Source organism: Helianthus annuus, chromosome 17 (genome assembly GCF_002127325.2).
Source record: "Helianthus annuus cultivar XRQ/B chromosome 17, HanXRQr2.0-SUNRISE, whole genome shotgun sequence".
Taxonomy (NCBI): Eukaryota; Viridiplantae; Streptophyta; class Magnoliopsida; order Asterales; family Asteraceae; genus Helianthus; species Helianthus annuus.
The window spans coordinates 1,719,230-1,743,379 of NC_035449.2; the positions used below are offsets into that span (position 1 = coordinate 1,719,230).

A 24,150-nucleotide genomic window follows, 5' to 3' on the forward strand; every position below is an offset into this window, starting at 1 on the left:
TGTCTAAACCATTGCCAACACTTTTCACCAAAGTTTAAACACTTTTGTCTGATTGACATGGCGCGCTCTGATTGGTCGGTTTTTTAGTTTACCACTCCAAAGTGTTTAACCACTCCCTAATGATCATTAAATATAATATGTTGATTTTCTTTAAGTTAACAAAATATTCCGTGTACAGCCTTTGTTTCACTGAAAAATAATATTATTAAAAAGATTGTAGGGGACAAGGATAGAGAATATCCAACGAATAATTCGGTTTATTCTGTTGTCTCTCTCATGGCACTTGTGTAAAGGTAATGACACTCGTTTATTTGTGGAAAGTTAAAACATAACATCTAAGATCAGAAAATAATGTTATGTTTTTTTTTAACGACAAATTTCTTTTTATTCCTCTCGTCGTCTATGTGACTTGAATCCAATACCTTACTTTTCCAAAGGACCACTATCCCATTGGTAATGATGTTATGTTTTAACAATTGTTATAATTGTTTTCCTTAATAATAACTATAACTATGCCAGCATTAAAAATTATAAAAAAAAAGTATAGTTTTATACAGAGTTAAATACAACACATGGAACATATATTCAAAACTGTGGTATAAGTATAACAGTCTTTACACACGAATATATTCAAAAGCTGTTGTTAGAATTACGTGTATTTACATGTATACAAAATATTACAAAATTATGGTCAAATGTGTTTGATATTTTGACTTCACTTGGTCAATAGTCATGGCTTATATATAGAGATTGAATGAACATGGGATAGACTGATAGAGACATAGTTGAATTTATTAATTTGTGTGGTGTTAATTATCTTGAAAAGACCTTAGATGATCATATACAGAAATAAATTTATATTTATGATGATTATATGTTAATTAAATCTCTTGAATGAACATAAATAAATATATAATAATAAATGAAGGAAGGAAGGAATAAAGAAACTATTCTAAGTTCTAACTCACAATCTCAACAACAGTCACTGCTGCAAACACCAGGAAAAGAACACCTCCAACATATGCAATCACCTGTACAATAATAATAATAATATATCCATTATAAAAAAAGATATAGCAAGTAAGGGTAGGGATAGTGTACATTAATTCAGAAGTGTGAGAAGTGTATTATATAACACTATATATAACACTATATAACACCATATAAACACCATATAACACCATATAACACCATATAACACTATGTAACACTATATGACACTATATAACAATATACATCTATCATAGACATGCTATCAGACAAACTATAGTGTTATATTTGTTATATAGTGTTACATAGTGTTATATGGTGTTACATATTGTTATACTGTGTTTATATGGTGTTATATAGTGTTTTATATAGTGTTATAATACACTTCTCACACTTCTGGATTAATGTACAGGATCCTCTACCTAAAACGACTCCCCCGTTCTGGTCAGAGCAAGTTTTGAAGTGAATAAGACCGATTCTACTTTAAACGACCCGTTTTGAGCATTACCCGACCCGGCCCGTTAGTTTTACCGGGCTTATAAATAGCTATTAATAGTTTAACACGCATTTCTTTAAAATTTGAGTAATAATAAGACTAACTATTGGACATAAAGTGTCATCCGACATAAAACCTACATGAAATATTTAACAATCTTTCAAATGTAATAACTACTACCACCACTGGATCATTATTTAAGAATTAATTGTTGTCTTTCTGTCAGGAATATATATATATGTTTCTGTTAAGTGCATTAAATTTCTAATTACATCCATCCAGACCATTCTGGTTTTAGTTTTGGCAGCATTAGCATGAATGAAGAGTGTTTATTTTTGTTTGCGATTTTACCTAATAATTCGTCATTTAGTTGCTTTTGTCGCGTAAGAGAAGTGGATTCCATTCGATTATTATCATAATAATTATATTGTATTATGAAAAGTCATGGTAATATACTTATACTAACCTTTTCGGATAAGAAAGTTCCGAGTAACGAGCCTCCAAGTACAGCCAGCTGCATACAGTCATTTTAACTTTAGAAGCGAACACCGGTTTCATAACATACCAAATATTCAAACACTAAAGTTTATAAAAAAAAAGGTTCAAACATGAGAAAGTATCATGTACATGCAACTTAAGACAATAATGAAAATAGGAGATTAATATTAAGGTTAGAAAATGGTGCATTATCAATATATACTCCTAAAAGCTTAGAGTTTCATACATGTCACAAATTTTATAAGATGATATTTAGGGAACCTTCATTACAAAACCAATTTTTAGTAGAGAAACGGAGGCGGTTGAAAATACGTCTTATTTATCACATTTAGAGCAATTGATGAGTGTTATCAGTTATGTGCCTTATGTTCAAGGCTTGATGCAAAACTACTATTGAGCCGGGGGTTTCGTTGGAAGCAGCCTCTCTATTTCTATGGGGTAGAGGTAAGGTTGTCTACATCTTACCCTCCTCAAACCCTACCCTAGCTTTGCTATTGGTGGGATTTACTGAGTATGATGATGATGAAGAGAGCAATAGGTATAAGCCGGGCCGAGCCCGAGCCCAACTAGGCTCGAGGTTGGCTCGTCATGTTTTTATGAAGCTCGAGCTCAGCTCGAGCTATTTTGAGAACAACCTCAACGAGCTAAATGCTCGGCTCGAGCTCGCTTCAATCTTGCTTTAACGAGCCGAAGCTCGGGTCGTGTTTGGCTCGCCAGTGTTATCATCATTATTATATTATATATCAAAAAAACAAAATTTTGTCGAGCCTAAACAAGCTTTATATTTCAGGCTCGAGCTCGGGCTCGATAACTAAACGAGCTCTATTTTAGGTTCGGGCTCTATAAGGCTCGGCTCGTTTGAGCTTTTAACCGAGCCGATCACAAGTAGCTCTCGAGCCTCTGGGCTTGCGAATAACGCAGTTCTCTACTTAAAATTGGTTATGTAGCGAACATTCTTCTATAATACATACCCTTAAAAAGCACTAAAAGTATTGTATTTACTCATTCCCTTGTAATAAGAATAAAATAACACTCTTTAATTAGTTAGATATAACTAACTATATAAGTAACTTTTCAAGTAAATTACCAGAGTTGCAAGCCCATGACCTGCTAGTGCCCCACCAATGACTCCAAGAGGTGAAGATGCTGCAGCAAGAGCTACACAAACACAATAACATGGCCATTATTATTATTATTATACAGCTGGCAATTATTTATTTATTTATTCTTCTTAATATGCTACTTACCAATTGTGGAGAAAAATGATTTATCACCCCATTCAGCTACAAAAACTAAAAGAAAAGTGCTAATTATTGTGCTAGCTGCAGCTAAAATCCCAGCACCATCTCCCGAAACTTCCGACACCGCTATCTCCGCCTGTAACAATATATGCTTATGAATATTATAACTTTAAAACATCAAGCAAAAAAAAAAAAAAACTGAAAATTTACCTCTTTCTGTTCTTCTTCTGCTTTAAGACCGTCATCAGAAGAGGCATCGAGCAACGTTGAAACACCAAAATAAACCTATAACATGTTCAATTTCAGAGTTTATTTATTTATTTTTTTATTTTTTATTTTTTTAGAGGTTGATAGATAGAGTACTGTCTTGATGAATATTGATTTCAAATGTTACCAGAAGCAATGCTGCAGCGATATCGTCAATTGGTAGGTCCATGTCGCCAAATCTGACGTTAATATAGTAAATTAGGATGATAAGAATAAACTGATATTACCATTTGCTGTTATGATATAGAAGGAAATAAAATGATTAATAATAAATAGTGTAAACCTGAAGGGAAGGATTTCGTCTACATAGTGAAAAGTCCGCCCAAGAACAACAGATATGACGGTCATTACACTGATCAAGAAACAAGATATCGTCACAAATACAAAATGAAAAACTCAAATTTAACACGAAATTAGACATGAAGAAAGTCAAAGTCAAAGTCAAAATTGAAGTCAAAGGAAAGAAAAGATTGCTAATTGCGATCTGTCACTCCTTGCTCAACTACTGTTTTGACTTCTTTGACTTTGACTTCAATCTTGACTTTGACTTTGACTTTGACTTTCGTAACACGGGGCTTGCATGATATTCATCCGCAAAGGCGACGATTTAGTGAAGAAAATAAATAACACTAATATGTAAGCTCTCTATGTTACTTGCATGTGGTTGACACTTAACACATTTATGTAATAAATAATATGGTTAACCCTTAAATGGAAAGGTTTTAATGCCCGTAAAATGTATATTACGAACCCAAGTGCGCCGAAAGTCCCCAGGAAGACAACTGCAGCAGAGTTCCGAGCTGCTAAAAGCGCCTGAAAAAGTAATGCAACGAAGCTTTGAATCTAGAAGAGAAGAAATAGAGTAAACTGCCATTTTGGTCCCTGAGGTTTGGTTACTTTTGCCACTTTAGTCCAAAACTCAAACCTTTTGCATCTGGGTCCCTGTGGTTTCAGTTTTATTGCCATTTTGGTCCAAAATTGAAATCAGGTCATACTTGTCTTATAAAATCATGCAATTTTGTCATTTTCCTCAGGGGCAAATCAGGTCATATTTGTCTTATAAAATATGGTATTTATTTATAAAAAAGAAATGATCATTTTGCCCCTGCGGAAAATGACAAAATAACAGGATTTTATAAGACAAATATGACCTGATTTCATTTTTGGATCAAAATGGCAATAAAACTGAAACCACAGGGACCTAGATGCAAAAAGTTTGAGTTTTGGACTAAAGTGGCAAAATTGACCAAACTACAGGGACCAAAATGGCAGTTTACTCGAAGAAATAACTGTAATATGATATTATTTACCGCTATGAAGAAGGTTTTGTCTCCCAGTTCAGAGAAAAATATCAACAAGAATGCCTGGAAAAAAAGATATTATTTTAATATTTGTTCATAAAAGAGGTCAATTTCAGTATGCGTGTGTGCCTGTAACTCTGTAAGGTAAAAAACGATCGATACAATGAGTTATAATTATAACTATGTCATGAGTGGTAGGGAGATTATACTAACTGAAGCAAAACCTGTGCTTAAATCATCGAGATCTCCGAAAAATGAGCTAAACTGCATTACACTAGCAGCGTCTGAACTCGCGAGGGCGTTTTCAGCGTCTTGAAAAGTTAAAATTCCGAAAAACAGCATAAATTTTAGGTAGGTGTTCCATGATGCGTCGGTTGATAAGTTTCTAAACAGAAGTGGCGTTATTGGTGTCGGTTTATTTGTTGAATATAATTTCTCTGAAGTACTGCATTCCCGGTGATCCGTATTGTGTGGCAGTTTTGTTGCATCGTCGCCGTCAGATTGAAGTACCTTAAAATCCCGATGTACATGACAGCGTGTTATACAAAATCATATCCGAAAAAAAGCATGTTCTTATAGAAATTTGTATCTTAGTGTAAAAAGGCGAGCTTGAAGCGTGCAGCGCCCGAAGAGCTACGAAAAACGCTTTTTTTTTGTGCCCGGAAGCGTTGTTTTACGTGAAGCGTTTCGAGGCGACGCTTTAAACCTGAAGCGCTAGGTGTGTGAAGCGACGCTTCAGGCCCAATCAGGTCAGATTTCGGTTTTATTTGGGCCCAATATTCTAAATCAGCATTCAGCTATAAGGGGCCCAACAGCTTTTAATCACGTCAGATTTGGGTTCTTTACCCTATAAAAAAAGAACGTTGATGGAGAAGAATACGTACTTGATTATGATGATTATTGACTAAAAACTATTTTTTTTATCTTTATTTTTTTAAGTGTGTTTCGACTTCAGTGTATGTTCTAACTATGTTTTTTATGTGTTTAAGTGTGTTTTATAATCATGTTTTTGTGTTTATTATTGATGAACAAGCAGGGGCGGACCTAGGTGAAGCCCAGGGTGGGCGGGCGCACCCCTTGAAAAAAAATTTAGTGTATTTTTTAGGCAAAAAACCCGACCACACCTCCTGAAAATATGCTTGAACCACTCATCCGCACCCCCAGCAAATAATTTCTCAGTCCGCTACTGTTAACAAGTAGAATATGTCATATTAATGTGTATAAATATTTTTTATATATATATTTTTTTATTTTGAGCGCCTCACATACGTGAAGCTCTCACCTCGCTTAAAGCGTTTGGAACCAAAACGCTTCAAAGCACCTCACGCTATTTTAAACCAAGATTATAACACATGTTTGTAGAAAATTTAAAAATACAAGATACACTTAAGAAGGGACTAACATTCATATGTGTTCTTGAGAGCCGAACTTGTCTGAAACGAGTATCATGTAATTTGATCCGATGTTGCCTGCAACAAATGAGAGTTTTATTGCTGCAAGGCATCAAGATTTCTAAACAATTTTCAGAAGTTTAAGAAACTTTCTGATGGCATTGAAAAATAATGTGACTAGATATAACCATGGAGTTAAAATTATGTAAATATACTAATTAACATTCAACTTGAAAGGTAAGGGAGCTTGTGATAGAGCTGACAAATCGTGTCTTATCGGGTTTAACAGGTATCTGACGACGCGTATAAGACAAGTATTAAATATGAATACAACTCGTTTAACTACTTGATATCTCATGTCTATAACACAGTTTTATGTACCAAGAAAAAGAAAGGATGGATCCTAACCTCATAATTTTATTTATTTTTAAAAAAGTAAAAAATCACATTGTGTACTTTTTCAGTAAAAGGTCTAATCGTTTCTTATACAAATATCTATTGCCAGCCCTACTTGTGAATACATGAATTATAATATAGTTGTCGTAACTTTTAGACCGGAACAACCAATGTTTTAAAAACCGGTTTTTAAATCGTATCGGGTTAGGCTCAGATATGGTTCAACCGGGTTGACTAATTAACCTATAAATCCATAAAATACATTTTCAACAAAGATAATGCAAAACAACATCATTCCATGATAAAAAAAAAATATTCCAAAAGTTAATCCATAATAAAAAAATAACCCAATGATTAATGTGGATTGTGGACGCTGGGTTTTATGTAAATCCTCACCTTTTTAGCCCATAAACTAGTATAACATAATTTACTGGTTGTACAATTTCTTTGTCGTTCCCTTATTTTACCGGGCAACAGTTGCGAAGCTTGAGATTTCCGACCGGGTGGTCGAAAACGGACACACCCAAAAATTTCTATAAAACATGGGTCAAAAACGTATATACCCAAAAATTTCTATACGAAAACTACATACTCTCCACTACTAAGCGAAAAGTTCGGGGGTCGGCCGCCCCTCCCGCCCCCACTATCCTACGCCCTTGCCGGGCAAGCTTCCGGTATCCGGTTTTTAAAACCCTGGGAACAACGGAAGAAATGACAAGCTACATTTCTAAATATGTAAGAAAACTGACAGGAAATTCGAAATTCATAACAGAAAACAATTGAAACATGTTAAAGATACCTGGAGAAAACAGTAGAATCGACAAAGGATCGAAATTGTTTAGCGGGTTGACTCCTTCTGGTCAGCAAGATGCTCTCTGATGAACAGAGAGTCGTCATGCTTCGCATTCTCACCTCCTTACACTGTGTGTGTGTGTCTTGATTTTGATTGGTGTCTGTTTGTTGTGGATAAGCAAGAAGATAGATAGTGAGACCGTTACTTTCCCACCCTCATCTACTTCTACTTGTACATTGTGCATCATCACTTGTACGTGGATAAAAAGTTCAAAAATATAAAAGCATAAGTTAAAAGTAACATGTGGAAAAAAAGTTTAAAAATATAAATAAGTTAAAAGTAAAAAAAAATAGAGATAATTGATGCTTAGATCAATGGGACTAGCGAGTTATCCATCTTTGACGAAATTCGGTATCGGTATTTCCGGTACCAGAAAATTCAGTATCGATATTAGTACCGAGCTCATCTCTACTAGCGAGTGCAAGTTGTTCTTCTCCTAGTTGAGACGGCTGCAAATTTCACAATTTATATTTAGGGTATAACTTATATAAATAGATTAATTGAGTAAATTATTGTTTTAGTCCATGTGGTCTAGCCAGTTTAATCATTTCAGCTCAAAAAGGAATATTTTAACATATCAAATCCTGAGTTTGTGTTTTAGAATGGTTTTCGCCCTTAACACTAACTTTGTTACTTTTTTTGCAGTTTTGACCCATTACACTTAATTGCAAAAAAGTAACAAAGTTAGTGTCAAGGACCAAAACCGTTATAAAATGCAAGCTCAGGGTCTGATATGTTAAAAAATTCATTTTTGGGCTGAAAGATTGAGTTTTGGATTAACCATTAGCCCAAGATAATTATATGACCCATTAATTAAGTCTATCTATTATACAATTAATATAGAGTAAATTACTATTTTGGCCCCAGTGGTTTAGCCAATTACAACACTTCTCGTTTCCATCACATATCATACATAAAACTAGGGTTTTTCACCTGCGCATCACGACGGGAGTGCGGTCGTTTATTTCACACGTTGACTTGTAAAAAAACATAAAAGCGAAAACCGATATTGTACTAGCAACGATGTTGTTCACTTATAAGCGCCCAGTTGTCACGGCAGAACGGTAACGTCACTCGTTATAGCCTACGATACTAAAAAGAATATCCGAGTTTGAATACAACTCTGCTTTCAAATATATATATATATATATATATATATATATATATATATATATATATATATATATATATACCATAATGTTCAAAAAAAAGTAAAAAAAAAAAAGTAAAACAAACCACACAATTTCGGTTTTTTTAACCTAACAAAGCAATCACTTATAAAGAGTTTATTATTTAACTGCACATGCAAATAACCTTAATTTGGTTACATTTTTACAACTTAATGAAAATAATATCTTTTTAACTTTTAGTATCCACTTTAGTATTTGAGTTTATATACTATTTTCATTTCAGTGCAAAATAAAAGTTGGCTAACAAAATAGTTCTTCTAATACTGGACTAAAAGAATATTGGGCTGTTATAATGGGTCTCTTTAATCTTGCAATAAGAAAAAGAAACTGCTAAAATGGGCCAGAGTAATGAACAGCTTACATACCACCAACAACATTCCCATTTCCCACTACATCATATGCCTCTTTTATTTTAACTTTCTTTTCCGTGAATATATATAATAAATCAGAGACCGAAAAAAAAAGTAACTGGATTTGCCAACCGCCCACATCTTCCACTTGTAGCCCAGAAGTCCAGAACTATTCCCCAATATGGGGTTTGTAGTTGTAGGTTAATGGACTCCTGTTTTTAATATGTTTAATATTAATATGATAAGTTTTTATATTAAGAATATAGACACACATTTTCTAATATCATCCTAAGTTATATCTCTCTCATTACTATTACTTATGATTTAAACATCAATTCAAAGAGAGAACTACTGGTCTAGCGGTCGATCTGGCAGACGATTTATCCTAGTTTGTTTGTTGTTTTGTGTTGTAAACGTTATGAATTGTCCCATCCACTTTTGCAAACACATTTTAACATAATTTCATCAGATTTTTCAGTCTTAGGGGGTTATCGTTTAACCTCTCAAGTTGAAAACAAATTTAACATGAAAATGGCAAGTTTACTTTTGAGATCTTGTGAAGGGTTTTGATGCTTTCCCAATTTGTTTGTCCACAAAGTATTGAAAGCACTGCTGTGTTTTCTATGTGAATGTGATTTGAATCGTATCTCAATTAGTAAGTTACATCCACCTACTTATTTTCAAGATTCAAATTAATAACAAATTTTATAAACTTGAAAGCATTTGTTTTATAACAAATATTTTGGCGGTTTATAAAATTCCTTTGGGAAAACATCTTGACTTTATAAAAATGGGATTATTATAAGTTAGTTGTGATTATATGAAAACGGTTTTGTTACATCTTTCTTGATTCCCATGTTATTCATTTGTTGGTTCGACTTTAATCATCACTTGGAGATGTCTGTTTTCATATGTTGATCATTGTAAGCTCTCAAATCATCATCTTTAACTTGTATCCACCTTGTTCTCCATTCAATTGATGTCAATTGCCATTGATCTCTTTAAATCTTCAATCAATTGATGTATGTGGATCATAATCTGATCTTTAATCAATTCTTTCCAATTCATCATTGTTGTTCTTGTTTGATGTTCAATGCCTAACTAATTTCATCTCAATTTAACTTATAACTCTTCATCTATATTCTTAATGTATACATTAAGTGTACTGGGGCATGTATGTGGTATAAACACATTATTTAACAATAACCTGATAGCATAAGTTCCGAATTTCAGTCATATCAAAATTAGGGATCATTTATGTTTCATAATTTATCACAATTAGCACTAAACACATTGTTACCCCAACAGATTCAATTCCATCCAGATTCCATTCCATTATGTGAAACGAACACACCCTTAGGCATGAGGGGCGGTGCGTTATAGTATCAAGACCGCCATTTTTCAACGCGTTATTCCCACCGCCGGCATAAATTTCCACGCGTGATACATTAACGAAACAAGTTTCCGTGATTTTTTTAACGGCTGTGATAGTTTTTTTGTGAGGGTAGTTGTTGGTTGGGGGGAAATTTTTGAGTGTGGTGGTGAGTGATGACCACCCCCACTAAAAAAAGGTTGTGAGTGATGGAAAAATGGTTGATGACATGGCGGAACTTGATTGGTGCTTGTGAGTGATAGAATTCTATCACTAGTGACCACCCCCCTCCCCTTACTATCAAGAAATGTGTTATATAGTCCGATGATTCCATAAATGACAATATGTAGTATGAAATCAGCAATAATCACTTTAGTGTCATGTAATGGTTGATTATTGGTTGTGTGTTCTAAAGCCTTCTTCAAATAGTAGTGCATATATAGTTAGTTTTAGGTATCAATCTTGTCCATCAAGACGTTTATTCTCATTAAAGTGGTGTGGGTTTAAGTTCCATAAAAAAAGAATAATTAATTTTAGAATTATATATTTAAGCAGGTGTATGTTCACCATTCAAAAAAGTTAATAGTCTAGGTCACTTAACCTGAGTATTTTTAACATTCTCTCTTTTGGTCGTATTATTATTACATTAATAAAAAAGCCCACTCAAGAGTTAATCCATATCTTATTGTTTCAAAACGAGCAATCTTTATCATTAAAACAATTTCACCCACACCGATCAATAGAATAACGTGCTTTGGGTTTGTAACAAATCACTTCCCATTTCCCAAGATACAATGAAATTTCAAGTTATATTTCTTATCAACATTGTATGGGTGGTGATAAGTTAATTAACCTTACTTAAATTTTAAGGATTTCAAGTAATTAGATATCATTTTCGGTATAACGTAATCCTCAATAGTATAAGAGAAACAAAACTTTTGGTTTGTGTGTGTTCACTTAAGCTCTTGGTCACTAGTCACTATTATACATGGTCGTCTTTGTTGCCGTCTATAAGGTACCAAAACAACCACATGAATTTGTACTTTTTTGGATTCTCACATCATCTCATTGGTAAGTCGTAACCTGTGTGTTCCATGAAATCAACCAACACAGGCAGCTCAGACCCGTGTTCCTTGAATCGAATCACACAACCCGTTGCCATCTTTAAACCAACCAAATTGTTGCAAGTCAATTCTACGCGTCTTATTTATCGAAGACTCAGAACTGAAAATGCACATGTGTTCTTATCACTTTGAAAATATTCCCAACAAATTATGCATTTAATACTTTGATGCGGTTTCAAATTTAGTGAACTCGAGATTGATTTAACAATGGTCGAGTGGACTAACGCTCAGAAGAACCTCGACTCGAATGGTTCTTGAAAGTCCGTTAATGGCAGTTTGAGAGAATTAAGAGAGAAAAAAGTTGTTATTTTATTTGATTGATACCCTACACTATTACATTGTTACCCTTTTTTAGCCATACAACTAACTGAACTAACACAAACAACTAACCTAACAAACTGTTGACTTCTTGACTATAATAAGTACACATCATACTTCTAATAATTGAATTATTGAAAGACACATCAATGGTTGTCATGTTTCTTCGTAGAAGTAGTTGGTGTTATACCAGAAATTAATAAAATAAAACATATTGCTTTTTGTGAAAGATAGATGTGTAAACCCAATGCACTTCAATTAGGATACATTCTAATAATGAACAAAGAAATGTATTACTATATAATCAAAAATATTGTTAGGTTGATATCTGGTATTAGTTAAACAAACTGAAAAATACACAATACAAATAATATCGTAGGAAGTAAGATTTTCTTTTTGAGTCCAAATGAATGATAACTTTAAAAAGGGTCAAAATATTTCACCAATATCCATAAGTTCACAAAAAGAAACCAATCAATGGTGAGGCAAAGTGAAATTGAAACTAACAATTTTTAAAATATTGTAAACGACAAAAGTTTAATTATCCATAAAAGAAAACCGTAACAAACAAACATTTCTGATACAAAACGTAACGACAATTGATGGCATGTTTTGCCTTCTTAGAAAAGATAGATAAAATTTCTATCTTTTTGTAGAACGAAAAAGATATATGATAAAAGAAAACGTAAAACAAAACCTAAAAGAAAGTTAGGTTCTTGATTACCAACACTCGTACAATTTAATGTCAACACGAAGTCTAAAGTAAACCTCCCCCTCAAACGAGTCGGTCATGATAGTAGCCACACCTCTAGTCATGAAGAAATCACCCGTTCCACCAATAACTGAAATGTCTCTCGTCTTGTTCATCAAAGGGTCAGCCCCTGCAAAGTTAATGCTACCCTTATGGGCAGTGGAATTGAAGACAAATGAGAATCCAAGCCATGCGGTATAGATTTCTTTTTTGTCATAGATATAGAACCCTTGTGCTCGTCCAACAGGGGGCGAGTGCAAGTTATTGTCTAACGTTATGGGATCATCAAACACAACCACATTTCCAAAATGGTTCTGATTCGCTAAAATTGTGTGATTACCCCATGCAGGTGCACCCACAATGGCGGAAGTTGCATTCTTGGAGTTTTTGCCGTTGTATATAATGTCGTGGAAGTAGAACACCATTTCCTTACAAGGACGGCGTGACCGGATACTTTTTCTCGGTGGTGAAGCGTTACATCCTAAAATGAGCAATAAGAAGATTGTTAGGAAAAGAGTTGAAAGTTGATGTTTGGATCTCATTTTGTTAAAAATGAGAAGAGAGAAAGAATGGTTTGATTGAAGTTGTGAAGATAAGTGTTGTTTAGACACCCTTATATAAGGTTTTAAAACTAGTTTTTTAATTAAGTGATGGAATCTTTTAACTTTAGTCGACTTTTGTTCCATGACTACTGTTCCATGACTTAAAGTCTAAGATTATACATCATGATTCGTTGCACTAAACAACAGGCCCACTTTTCCAATATATCTATATAAATAATACAAATATAACAAGTTAACAACTATGTATTTTACACTTTCACACTATTGTAAAACTAGCAAATATCCTTCTATAGTTATATTTATTATAGAAAATAGCATTATATAAAAATAATATATTTCCATATATAAATTTATCATCAAACTCTAAATCATTTCCCACAGTAAAAAAACACTTTATGTGATAAGATATGGTACCTATAATATAATAATCGTTAGTGATTTGCTAATAACAATAATGTCAACGTTCAAGTTCTATCCAATGAATTAGGTGATCAGAAAAGATATGTAATCTCTTTTAGTTTTAAATTATACTTGTCAAACTAATTTCTTAATCATTTGAACTTGGACTTTTTTTCTTTTATGATTAAAACACGACGCTATTTTTATTGGCATATTTATTCTTAGTTCCTAAGAACTAAAATGTGTGTAGTATTTATTCTACAATTTTCCTAAGAACTATAATGTGTGTAGTATTTATTTTACAATTACAACTAACTAGTGGGTTACATTCGCACTTCGCGACTGGGACGGCTCAATTTGTTTTAAAAATTAAATGCAAACTTAAACGCAATCTTAAAACCAACGTTAATGACGGAAATTCGGTCACTATTGGTTTTTGGTTTATTATGGTATCAATATGGTACTGATACTCAGTATAGCAACCGGAAGAGAAAACCTAACATATAACGGCGTCGAAAAGGATTGGGACATGTGTTTTAAATCAACTGAAAAACGATAATAACGAATATTAGTAACGTGTTGCTTGTGTAGATTTGGTGGGAAATATGTAAGGGCCAGCTTTGACAACTTCTACAATAACACTTAAAATAATTACGTTGAAACGACGGTAAACATAAGCAATCCACGTGGTTAAGTAAACATGTTTAAAGTTAAAAGTTACCTTCAACCATAATAAGTTAAACAAAAAAAAGTTAATAAAAAAGTTCAACGTATAACAAAGATAAAAGAAAGGTATTGTTTAAAAAAATAAAATATAATTTTATTAAACTTTAAGAATCGTATGATAACTCTATTTAAGTTGAAGGGTAGAAAAATAAATTAGTTGAAGAATTTTTTTTATTAAACTTAAGGACTATATGATAATTTTATTTTATTAAAGTTTAAAAGGTACAAAGGTGCAAGTATAAAAAAAACCATTAAAAGGAAAAAATAATCAATCCACTTGTACAATCTGCTTTATACATTTAGAAATAGTATAATATGAGAGTTTTGAGATACAAAATGTTAATATGAGAAAAGAGAATGAAAAGGTTGGTCATAAAAAAAAACCTACTTATGTTTATCTTAAGCGGTTGCATTTTTTATTTTTATTATTTATAATTTTTATGCATGGTTATATAAAATAGACGTGCTTGAGCAAAAAATAATTGTAAACGTATAAACATTTAATCAATCATGATGAAGTTAAAGACTTGTCCATTTAGAACGTGAGGGAAAGTGTAATTTGAAAACCTAAAAACTTTGTGAAACGCCTTATCAAACAGTCAAAATTTTTATATTTATGTAATTTATATTATTATAGTTATAATAAATAAATGAAATTTTTGTAACTAAAGTGTTACACATAGTTTTAAAGAGCCTATAATGTTTTTTGTGCACTAGATGAAACTAACATATATTACATATGCTAAAATAATAATAATAATAATAATAATAATAATAATAATAATAATAATAATAATAATAATAATAATAAATGTTTCAATAAATTTTACAGATTTATCTAACCCAAAAGGGTTCAAAAGGGTTTTACTGATTACTTCTCCCCTAAAACGTGAAACACCATATATATGATATATAGTATTATTTTTCTTGTAGAATCACCCTTTGGAAAGAAAAAACTGTATTAAAGAGTTTAAAAGAGGCTTATCTACTATAATACGGACCAGGCGTATTTGAATCAGGTTCCTTGTGACACAATGACTTAACGAGATAGAGGGGATAGAGAAGAAGGTTCGCTCGATCTTAATGTCAGGGCTATTTCGAATTCAAAGGAGGACACGATTGTTGTACAAAGTGGAGACAAGATGCAGTCGGAAGGAAGATACATGGATGGATAATAGTTGTAGGTTTTTTGATGTAAGGATGATTAATGAAATCGAAGCTACGGTGGAGGTAGGGGTTCGATTGGGAGCTAACCTCATAGAATAGGAGGATTTGAATTTTCTATCCTTAAATGTCAGGGGTTTGGGAGGGTTTGAAAAAAATCCGTGGGTCAGAGATATGAAAGAGAGGTAAAATATTCACTTTCTTAATCTTTAAGAAACTAAATTGGAAAGTTTTTCAGATAGTTGTGCTTTGAGTTGTTGGGGTAATGCGATGTTTGGTATGGAATTTGTGGCGTCGGAGGGTCAGTCTGGTGGTTTAGTTTGTCTATGGGACTCGGGCCATTTTGCTTTTAGTAGTGCGATTAATCACATAAACTTCCTTACCATCAAGGGGAGATTTAAAAGGTGTAACGAAGCTATTAATATTGTGAACGTGTATGCGCCGCAGGGGGCGTCTACCAAAGAAGTTCTATGGGATCTCATTTAGTCTGAGATGTTGGGTTCGAATGGCATGTGGTTAGTTGCCGGAGATTTCAACGCAGTCTGCTTCTCGGAAGAAAGACTAAATTGTGCTAGAAATTTCTAATTCTTTCATTCATAATATGGGGCTTTTGGAGTACAATTTACATGGCAGAAGGTTCACTTGCACTAGGGATAACAGGAAGAAACATAGTAAGATTGATAGAGTGTCTGTTCGTCATTCCTTAATAAGTGGCCAGATGCGTGCTTAATGGCGCTTCCTAGTTTCTACTCAGACCTGAAAGTTCCGGATCGGGCAGTTTTAGACGGAAATTTGGATAGGGTAGAACTAATTCAGGAGAAATCTTGTTATAATAGTCATAAGTCGAATGATTCCATTTATACTGAAAGAGTTTACATCGTTTACAAGTTGGAGACAAAATTTCTCCAGCATTTCCTCTCTCTTTGGGATCTCCAAAACTAAACAACTAATGAACACATGACCCTATTTATACATGTGGTTTGGTGAGGATGAACACATCCGTGCAGATGTGTTAAGTCCGTGCGGACTAACTCATTCACTTGAAATTCCATTTTCCAACTTTTTCAAATTTCAAACATTTTTCCAGTTTTAACAACCCACTCAGTTAACCAAGTCCAAGTTAACGACCTTGGTTAAACACTTTTTGAATAAACTGATGTTTTTTATCAATGTTAAGTTCAAACTAATGAACTTGTATTCTTTTCAAAACATTTCTCATTTTAAATTAGATCCCAGCCCGTTGTTCTTCAGCTTCTGTTCAGCAGCTTTGGATTTTGAAGATCAGCATTCCATCATCGGCAGTCGAAAATAAGATGAATTTTTTTTTTGATTTTTCCAAAGAATCACATCAGTAGGTGGTGTCGGACGCCGGATATTGTGGCTTTCTCTTTCCGCGATTTATTGGATTATCATAATTTCATGGGTTTAAAAGAACAAGACAGGATTGCGGTCCATGGCCTTATTATTGAAGGTTGTTGGAGCCTGTGGATAGCGCGTAACAAGCTGAAGTTCGACAACATTTCAGTTTGGGTTGAGAGGATTATTGCAGATATGCAGTCGATGAGCTTCTTTTGGTTTAAGACTAGGTCGAAATATTAAATGATTACATTGGAAAACTAGTGTAAATTTGTAATTATGTAAGTGTGCGTTGCTTTGCCTCCCGGTTTTCGAGTTCGTAGTTCTAGTGAAGTTTACAGTTCAAAAAAAGTCACTAGTACATATTATAATGAAAAAAATAAATAACTATAATATACATTTATTTAAAAACATATAACACAAACATGGTTGTATATTGTTGTTATTTGTTGGTGATTTAAATTTTATCAAGCTATTTTAGTTAATCAGAATTACTGTCTATTACTGTCTATTAATTTAGAAAGTTAATGAACAGTGTTCATTATATATATTAAGTGGAAATTTGATTTTTAGTGTTAATTTTTTAATAAAATTCGCATCTATGTTTATTTTTTAACATTACAAGTTATTTGTCTATGTGATGTGGTGGTACATTATCGTTTGCATAAGATCGGTATCAGTTCGGTTCGTTACAGTACCAGTACGATACATACACTTGGTATAGAAATCCACACATGTTTCACATGACCAAAAATGATAAAAACGAACAACGAATACTATCTATTAATTTAGAAAGTGAATGAACAGTGTTCATTATACATATTAAGTGGAAATTTGATTTTTAGTGTTAACTTGTTAACAAAATCCGCATCTATGTTTATTTTTTTAACATTACAAGTTATTTGTCTATGCGATGTGGTGGTACGTTATCGTTTGCATTAGATCGATATCAGTTCGGTTCGTTACAGTACCAGTACGATACGTACACTTGGTATCGAAATCCACACATGTTTTACATGACCAAAAACGATAAAAACGAACACCGAATTGTCACCGATATTGTTTGTATGACACCGATCGGTTCAGAGTGTCACGATACTGGTAATGTTATTCATTTATCGTCATAGAGAGGGTGGTATAAATGAAATTTTTCTCAAAACTGAAAATCATAAAAATAAATGCATGTACCAGTATCGATGTTCGGTATGGTACGATTGCACTACGATGTCAGTTTATCGTTAGAAAAAACAATATAAAGAAACTCTTGTACCGAAATGATGTTTCTCGGTACGGTATGGTAGCGATACGGTGTCAATTTACCGAAAGGAAAACAATTAAAAATAGATAATGGTACCAATACAGATGTTATTCAGTTGGTTTCAGTTCGGTTTGGTATGATAGCGGCACATCATTTGTTATCAATAAAATTTATATCTCAATATTGAAAACATATATAAACATAGAATGCAAACCAACCGAACCAATATTAACTGAACAACATCGGTACCGGTATCGATATTCGTTTTTATTGTTTTCGATCAATAAAAGGCCTTCCATTTCGATTACAGTAGGCTATTATGGGTACCAATACCGTAATGAAACGAATAGATACCGACTGAGTTCCCGCCGCAAAGCGCGGAGGGAATCTCACTAGTATATATATATTAAAAATATAATCTAATGAATAGTGTTTTAAATATTATAATAATATATATAGTTTTTTTTAATACTTTTATTATCTTCTTTACTTTTTAAGTTGGATAAGCTTGTGTCAACCGGTTTTGGTATCAAAAATACCGGTACGGTTATCGGTACATGAAGGTAAAAAACCGACACCAACCTAGTACAGAAAAACGCCAAAAGTCGGTATCAAATTGATTTTGAAAATCTTTTAGTTCGGGAAATTCGGTACTGCTACCTGGTACCATTTGCTCACCCCTGATCACGGGTACTGTAAGAACAACAACGGTATCGTGCAACTTTTTTTTGTTGATTTTCTTCAACTTTTAATGAGCTCGGTGCCAACCAATTCCGAATCAGAACTGGTACCGAAAATAACAGTTACGATACCGTTATATGAAGGTAAAAACCGGTAGCGAACCGGTACCAGGAACGCCAAAAGTCGTACCGAATTGGTACTTAAGATCTTCGGTTCGGGAAATTCGGTACCGGTATCCAGTATTAATTGCTCATCTCTAACCACAGGTTTCATACGAATAACATCATTACCATACAACTTTTTTGGTTGATTTTCTTTTAGTTTTTTTTCTATATTTTCTTTTTATTCTTGTCAGCGGTTCCGTGCGCAACGCATTTGTAGTGATTTTAAAACACATGTAAACACAGACTAAACAATAAAAGACGGCGATATTAAAAAACTAGTTTACTTAAAAGCTAAATAAGAAATCAGCACAAATGTTAATATTAATTAGGAGATAGATGAAGAGAACACGGGCTCGATCAAGTCTATTATAATTTTAAAGATAATAAAACCTTGATGGTTATATGGGACAAAACCCCTAAACCATGGGGGTTCCAAGGGTATGGTTGGCAAACCCTGACCTATCTAATAAAAGGTGTACTATGTAATTTTATATTTTCTTAAAATAATTAAAATTAGGAATCTAGACTTCATCATTTCTCCTTGATGGTATATAAAACATTTAAAAAAAGTTATAGACATGAGATATAAAGTAGTTAAATGAGTCATTTTCGTGTTTGATACTTGTGATAATCTTGTCGCCTGTGACTTGTTTAAGACGATTAAACATGTTATTTCAACCCTACCAATGGGGCACTGCCCCCTTAACACGGAGTTCAGGGTTGGCCCCAATGATAAAAAAGTAATGGAAATTGATTCGGATTTAAACAAATGGTAAAAAGCTGCATGAAAATGATGGTTAGTGGGAACTGATGGCTAGTTCTCACTAATGATCGGTTGGAGCTGATCATCACTTGCAACTATGCAACAATGACATACTTGATTTCCAATATCGATTTTCCCAGTGATATAATGCTAGTTGTTGATAGTTATAATAGATAAATAGTTATACTATTTCATGAAGAGTTGCAATGTTTGGTTGTCTTACTCTTGTACGATTATAGATTCGTATACCAATAAAATACTTTAACCTTAAATTGATTCACACAATTAATAAAGCTATCAAAGTCATAATATTTTATCATACGGTATATAGATTGTCGTTTAGTGATACTTAGTCTATTTGTTATCATTTCACTCTCTCACTGCCACATTGCTAGACCGCTTTCACTCACTTTTTTTCACTTTCACTGCACCTTGTTTTCATTTCACAAGTTTTCACTACCCATCACCCATTAAAATAATATTTTAATTAGATAAAGTAAAAAAAAAAATTAAAGCTTAACATGATTGTTTGATAGCCAATGAGGCCCACCTTCTTCTTCTTCCTACACCATGAAGCAATCCACACCCCTCCCCTTTAACCGTCCATTCACGTCCCTTGGCCCGGTGTATAAGGTCGTTTCACACCACCAATTTTGCCACGCCACCAGGGCATGAATCGATAACAATCAGCCTTAGCGAAAATGGTACTAAAAGTAGATAACTAGTCCCAAAAGGTGCAAATGTTGTGCATGCATTCAAAACATGTGAGTAATGATATCGTTAATAGTAAAATTACAGCCCCTTTCGGTTAAAACATGTAATATCATCTCTAGTAAATATTCATTTTTTTTTATAGAACAAGAGAACTATTTCATTCCAATTATCAAGACAAATTACATAAGGATAGCAGGTAGACGAGCAACAAACTGCGCCGCCATCCCATTCTGAATAGAAAACCCTAATCTACTAAAAGCAAAGCCTTGCCCCTGAGGGGTCGAAAAGTTGTTGTGGACCACACGCTGAACTTTAGCTAAGAACCGAACCGCCTATGGTGCCAAGGAGCCGAACGTGTCAAGTAAATGTAAACAGTATCAATTTATTTAAACATGCAGCAATTTAGCATATCTTTATTAGACTAGAAGGTATGGGGGCCGGCTGAGGCCCGGCTAGGACCGGCACCGGTCCCCCACACCCCCCCCCCATCCTTTTCCGTCGTCCCCAGCAACCAACTGCTGAACTTGCCGCCCCACTTTCTTCTCTCACAATAACCTATACATACATACATATATATATACATAAAGGGGCTCATCCCCCACCCCTCTAGGTCCATCTCTTTAAAGCCTTTCCTACGTGGCGGCCCATCCTCAAGAGGATGGGGCTCTCCATACCCCTTAGTCTTACTACATTGATTTAGTAATTGTGGTACACCCAATTATTTAAATGGCGTGTAGAGCAAGCCACTTTTTTTTTTGTCTGACATTAACAACCCATATGTTTATGATTTAGGTCAGCCTACCAACTCTAACTACTCTTCTTCTTCTTTTTTTTTTTTTTCGTTTGTTACTTCCACGAGTTTTCTAGAATTTATTTTATTACAAATTTCGGTGAGTTTTAACGTACACTCAGATTGTTAATCCAAAAAATAATTGGTACAAGGATATGTCATATGAGTCATGTTGTGAACTGTGGATTAGATATTTATAAGTTATTGTTTTAAAAAAGTACAAATTTGAATGGATCGGTTTAACTTGTTTCGCTTAAGTGAGTTTAGTTACATGTCACTTTCGAAAATAACGAAATGAACCTGCCAAATTATCTTAAAATTTAAACCACGCCAACCAAGTTACAATTCGATTCGATAGCTTTTAACTATATAGCATTTCTTGATTAGCATAGTACTCAAGAGTCAAAAAGATTAGAAAAATAAAACATAGAGTTAAATGTCTGGATAGTCCCTGTGGTTTGCCTTTTTTTCACCTTTAGTCCCTAGCTTTCTAAAATTACATCTATAGTCCCCAGCTTTTCAATTTTCGTTCCCGGATAGTCCCTGTGCCTAACATCAGTTAGTTTTCTTAGTTAAGATGCTGTGAAATGACAAAAATACCCTTTCCTTAAAAAAGGGCAAAGCACAGGGATTATCCAAGCATTTAATAAATAAAAATAAATAAAAATCTAATTAAAATCAAATTTCAAGTGGGCCCCACAACCTACCCCACCCTCACCCTACCCCTATCATCTTCTTCTTCTCGATTTCGCACCACCGTCAGCCATCAACGGTTTCACAATCACGGGTTAAACAGGTTCAATCCCAAACAATTCACCTTATCCTCCTTTCTTCTTCGATCAATCTGCCTCTATTTTTTTCAAATCTAAACACAGCAAACACTTACCAACAATAATCAGCCGTAGAAAAAAAACACTTATTTCCTTCTATTTCATACAGCAACAGACTGCAACTCAAAAACTTTAATACTTTCAATCCTCAAACACTTCACTACTGCCAATTATTCTTATACTATGCAATAGCAATATAGCGATCGATCAACTTCAACTGAATCATTATACAATAACCTGCAATCGCGACAATCAAAACTACAATTTTTGGCTCTCGTTTTTCAAAATATCTGACGAACAATGAACAACAACTTAGACATGAAACTTCGAAATTCAGTAATAATTCAGATTCGAAACACTAATATCAACTCAAAACGGATTCAGAAAACAAATCGAAATATTCTCGAACTTGAATTCAGATTAAACATGAATCATACTGCACGTTTATGTTGTTTTGCTGATGTATTACTGAGTACAAATAACAACATCAGATCTGTCTTTTCTTTACTTCTTTTCAACGGTTTCGCAATCACAAACTTGCATAAAATAACTACTAATTTCTAATCTCCGGCTTCGTATACCACAAACTTGAAGTTTCCGGTGATTGCGAAACCGTTGGTGGCTGACGGTAGTGCGAAATCGAGAAGAAGAAGATGATAGGAGTAGGGTGAGGGTGGGGTAGGTTATGGGGCCCACATGAAATTTGACTTATTAATTAGATTTTTATTTTTTTTTATTTTTAAATGCTCGGATAGTCCCAGTGCTATGCCCTTTCTAAGGAAAGGGTATTTTTGTCATTTAACACCCTTTTAACCGAGAAACTTAACGGATGTTAGGCACAGGGACTATCCGGGAACGAAAATTGAAAAGTTGGGGACTATAGCTGTAATTTTAGAAAGTTAGGGACTAAAGGTGAAAAAAGGCAAACCACAGGGACTATCCGAGCATTTAACTCTAAAACGTATTATATTAGTTATGTATGTTTGATTTGTTTAAGTTTGTATTGTTAAAACTAATACCAATTTTTACTAAAAAATAACTTATTTCCGTGAATAACTTTTTCTTTACTATTTAACTGGTAAGATCATAAATTCATAATACATAATTACATACATGAAACTAATAGAGTGTGCATGGTCCATAATCAAGAAAAAGTTATCATTGTAAGGTAATAAATCAGTAACAGACTGATGAAACATACATGAGAAATAAATAAATAATACTATTTTTTTAAACGACTAATGTTACTTCTATCATTTTTTAACAATGATTTAAATAATATTCAATATAAAGACAAGCACAAAATTATAATTCTTAATCCAGTAATTTGAAATCTAAATCATATAGTCCAATCAAAATGTCTAGCTAAACAATTCAATTTGTCCAACTCGAGAGTAATCATCGAGTTAATGAAATTGGATTTTTTTTTATTTTTTTTTATTTTTTTGTAAATCTTTGAAGTTGATATTCAAAATATATTCATTAAAACTGATTCCTGGATCGAATTCTAGTTAGTTAATCAAAAGAACATAGGAAGAATATAGATGAAACCTGCCCAATATGCCATAAAGCTTGTATGGATAAATACGAGTAGCACGTAGTTCATTGTAAAGAGCTCTCTAGGTTCAAATATCGGCATGATTGGGTGCGAGATGTTTTGTGGGACATCTTGAGAAAGAAAGAGGCCCCTGTGAATTTCCTCACGGACCCTATGGAAGGGAGATCTACTCTACGACCAAAGGATCTACTCGTCTTTGGCTGGGCTGGGGGAAACATGCTTATGTGGACCTCACGAGTGTTTCTCCTTTGGTTGGTTTAAGAAAACAGATTTGTAGCTGGACAAGCAGCAAGAAAAACAGAATCAAAGAAATGTGTTTAGCTAATGAAAAACCTACTCATTTTTATTTGCATAACGATATAATGATAACTATTAATGGCTTCTACGTCGATATGGAGAGAGTTAGCGGTTGAATGAGCCAGCCATAACATGATTGGTGATCAAATCAAAACCAAATGTACAAAGGGGAAATGATGATTTGAATTAGCAACTGAAAGTCAGAGCTTTTTTTTTTTATATATATTTGTAATTGGGGAAGAGATTAATGAGAAAAAAATTGAAGTTTAAATTACATGATATGTAAGTGATCATAAATATAAAGGGCGTAATTTGTAAGTTGGTTTTTATTGTATGTGAATGTGATTTT

At 33.6% G+C, this 24,150-nt stretch overlaps 2 protein-coding genes across 3 annotated transcripts; both read right to left on the minus strand.

Annotated features, from left to right (window-relative positions):
- Positions 1 to 790: 790 nt before the first annotated feature.
- LOC110921683 (protein PAM71, chloroplastic) lies at positions 791 to 7,541 on the minus strand. Of its 2 annotated transcripts, none has more exons than XM_022166037.2 (12): positions 7,380 to 7,540; positions 6,196 to 6,262; positions 5,007 to 5,303; positions 4,803 to 4,856; positions 4,244 to 4,305; positions 3,776 to 3,844; positions 3,620 to 3,671; positions 3,436 to 3,510; positions 3,232 to 3,361; positions 3,072 to 3,142; positions 1,953 to 2,000; positions 791 to 1,031 (listed from the first exon to the last, which is right to left on the minus strand). In XM_022166037.2, the coding sequence occupies exons 1-12, from the start codon at positions 7,484 to 7,486 to the stop codon at positions 960 to 962; spliced, it is 1,104 nt and encodes a 367-aa protein (XP_022021729.1). In that variant the 5' UTR covers positions 7,487 to 7,540; the 3' UTR covers positions 791 to 959. The 2 variants fall into 2 exon arrangements, with proteins under 2 accessions (XP_022021729.1, XP_022021727.1); XM_022166035.2 differs by having other exon boundaries at positions 843 to 1,031; positions 4,244 to 4,335; positions 7,380 to 7,541.
- Positions 7,542 to 12,305: 4,764 nt separating this feature from the next.
- Positions 12,306 to 13,130, minus strand: LOC110921207 (disease resistance response protein 206-like). Its single transcript, XM_022165495.2, has one exon. It carries the CDS (start codon positions 13,078 to 13,080, stop codon positions 12,508 to 12,510), a length of 573 nt encoding a protein of 190 aa, XP_022021187.1. The 5' UTR covers positions 13,081 to 13,130; the 3' UTR covers positions 12,306 to 12,507.
- Positions 13,131 to 24,150: the final 11,020 nt, after the last annotated feature.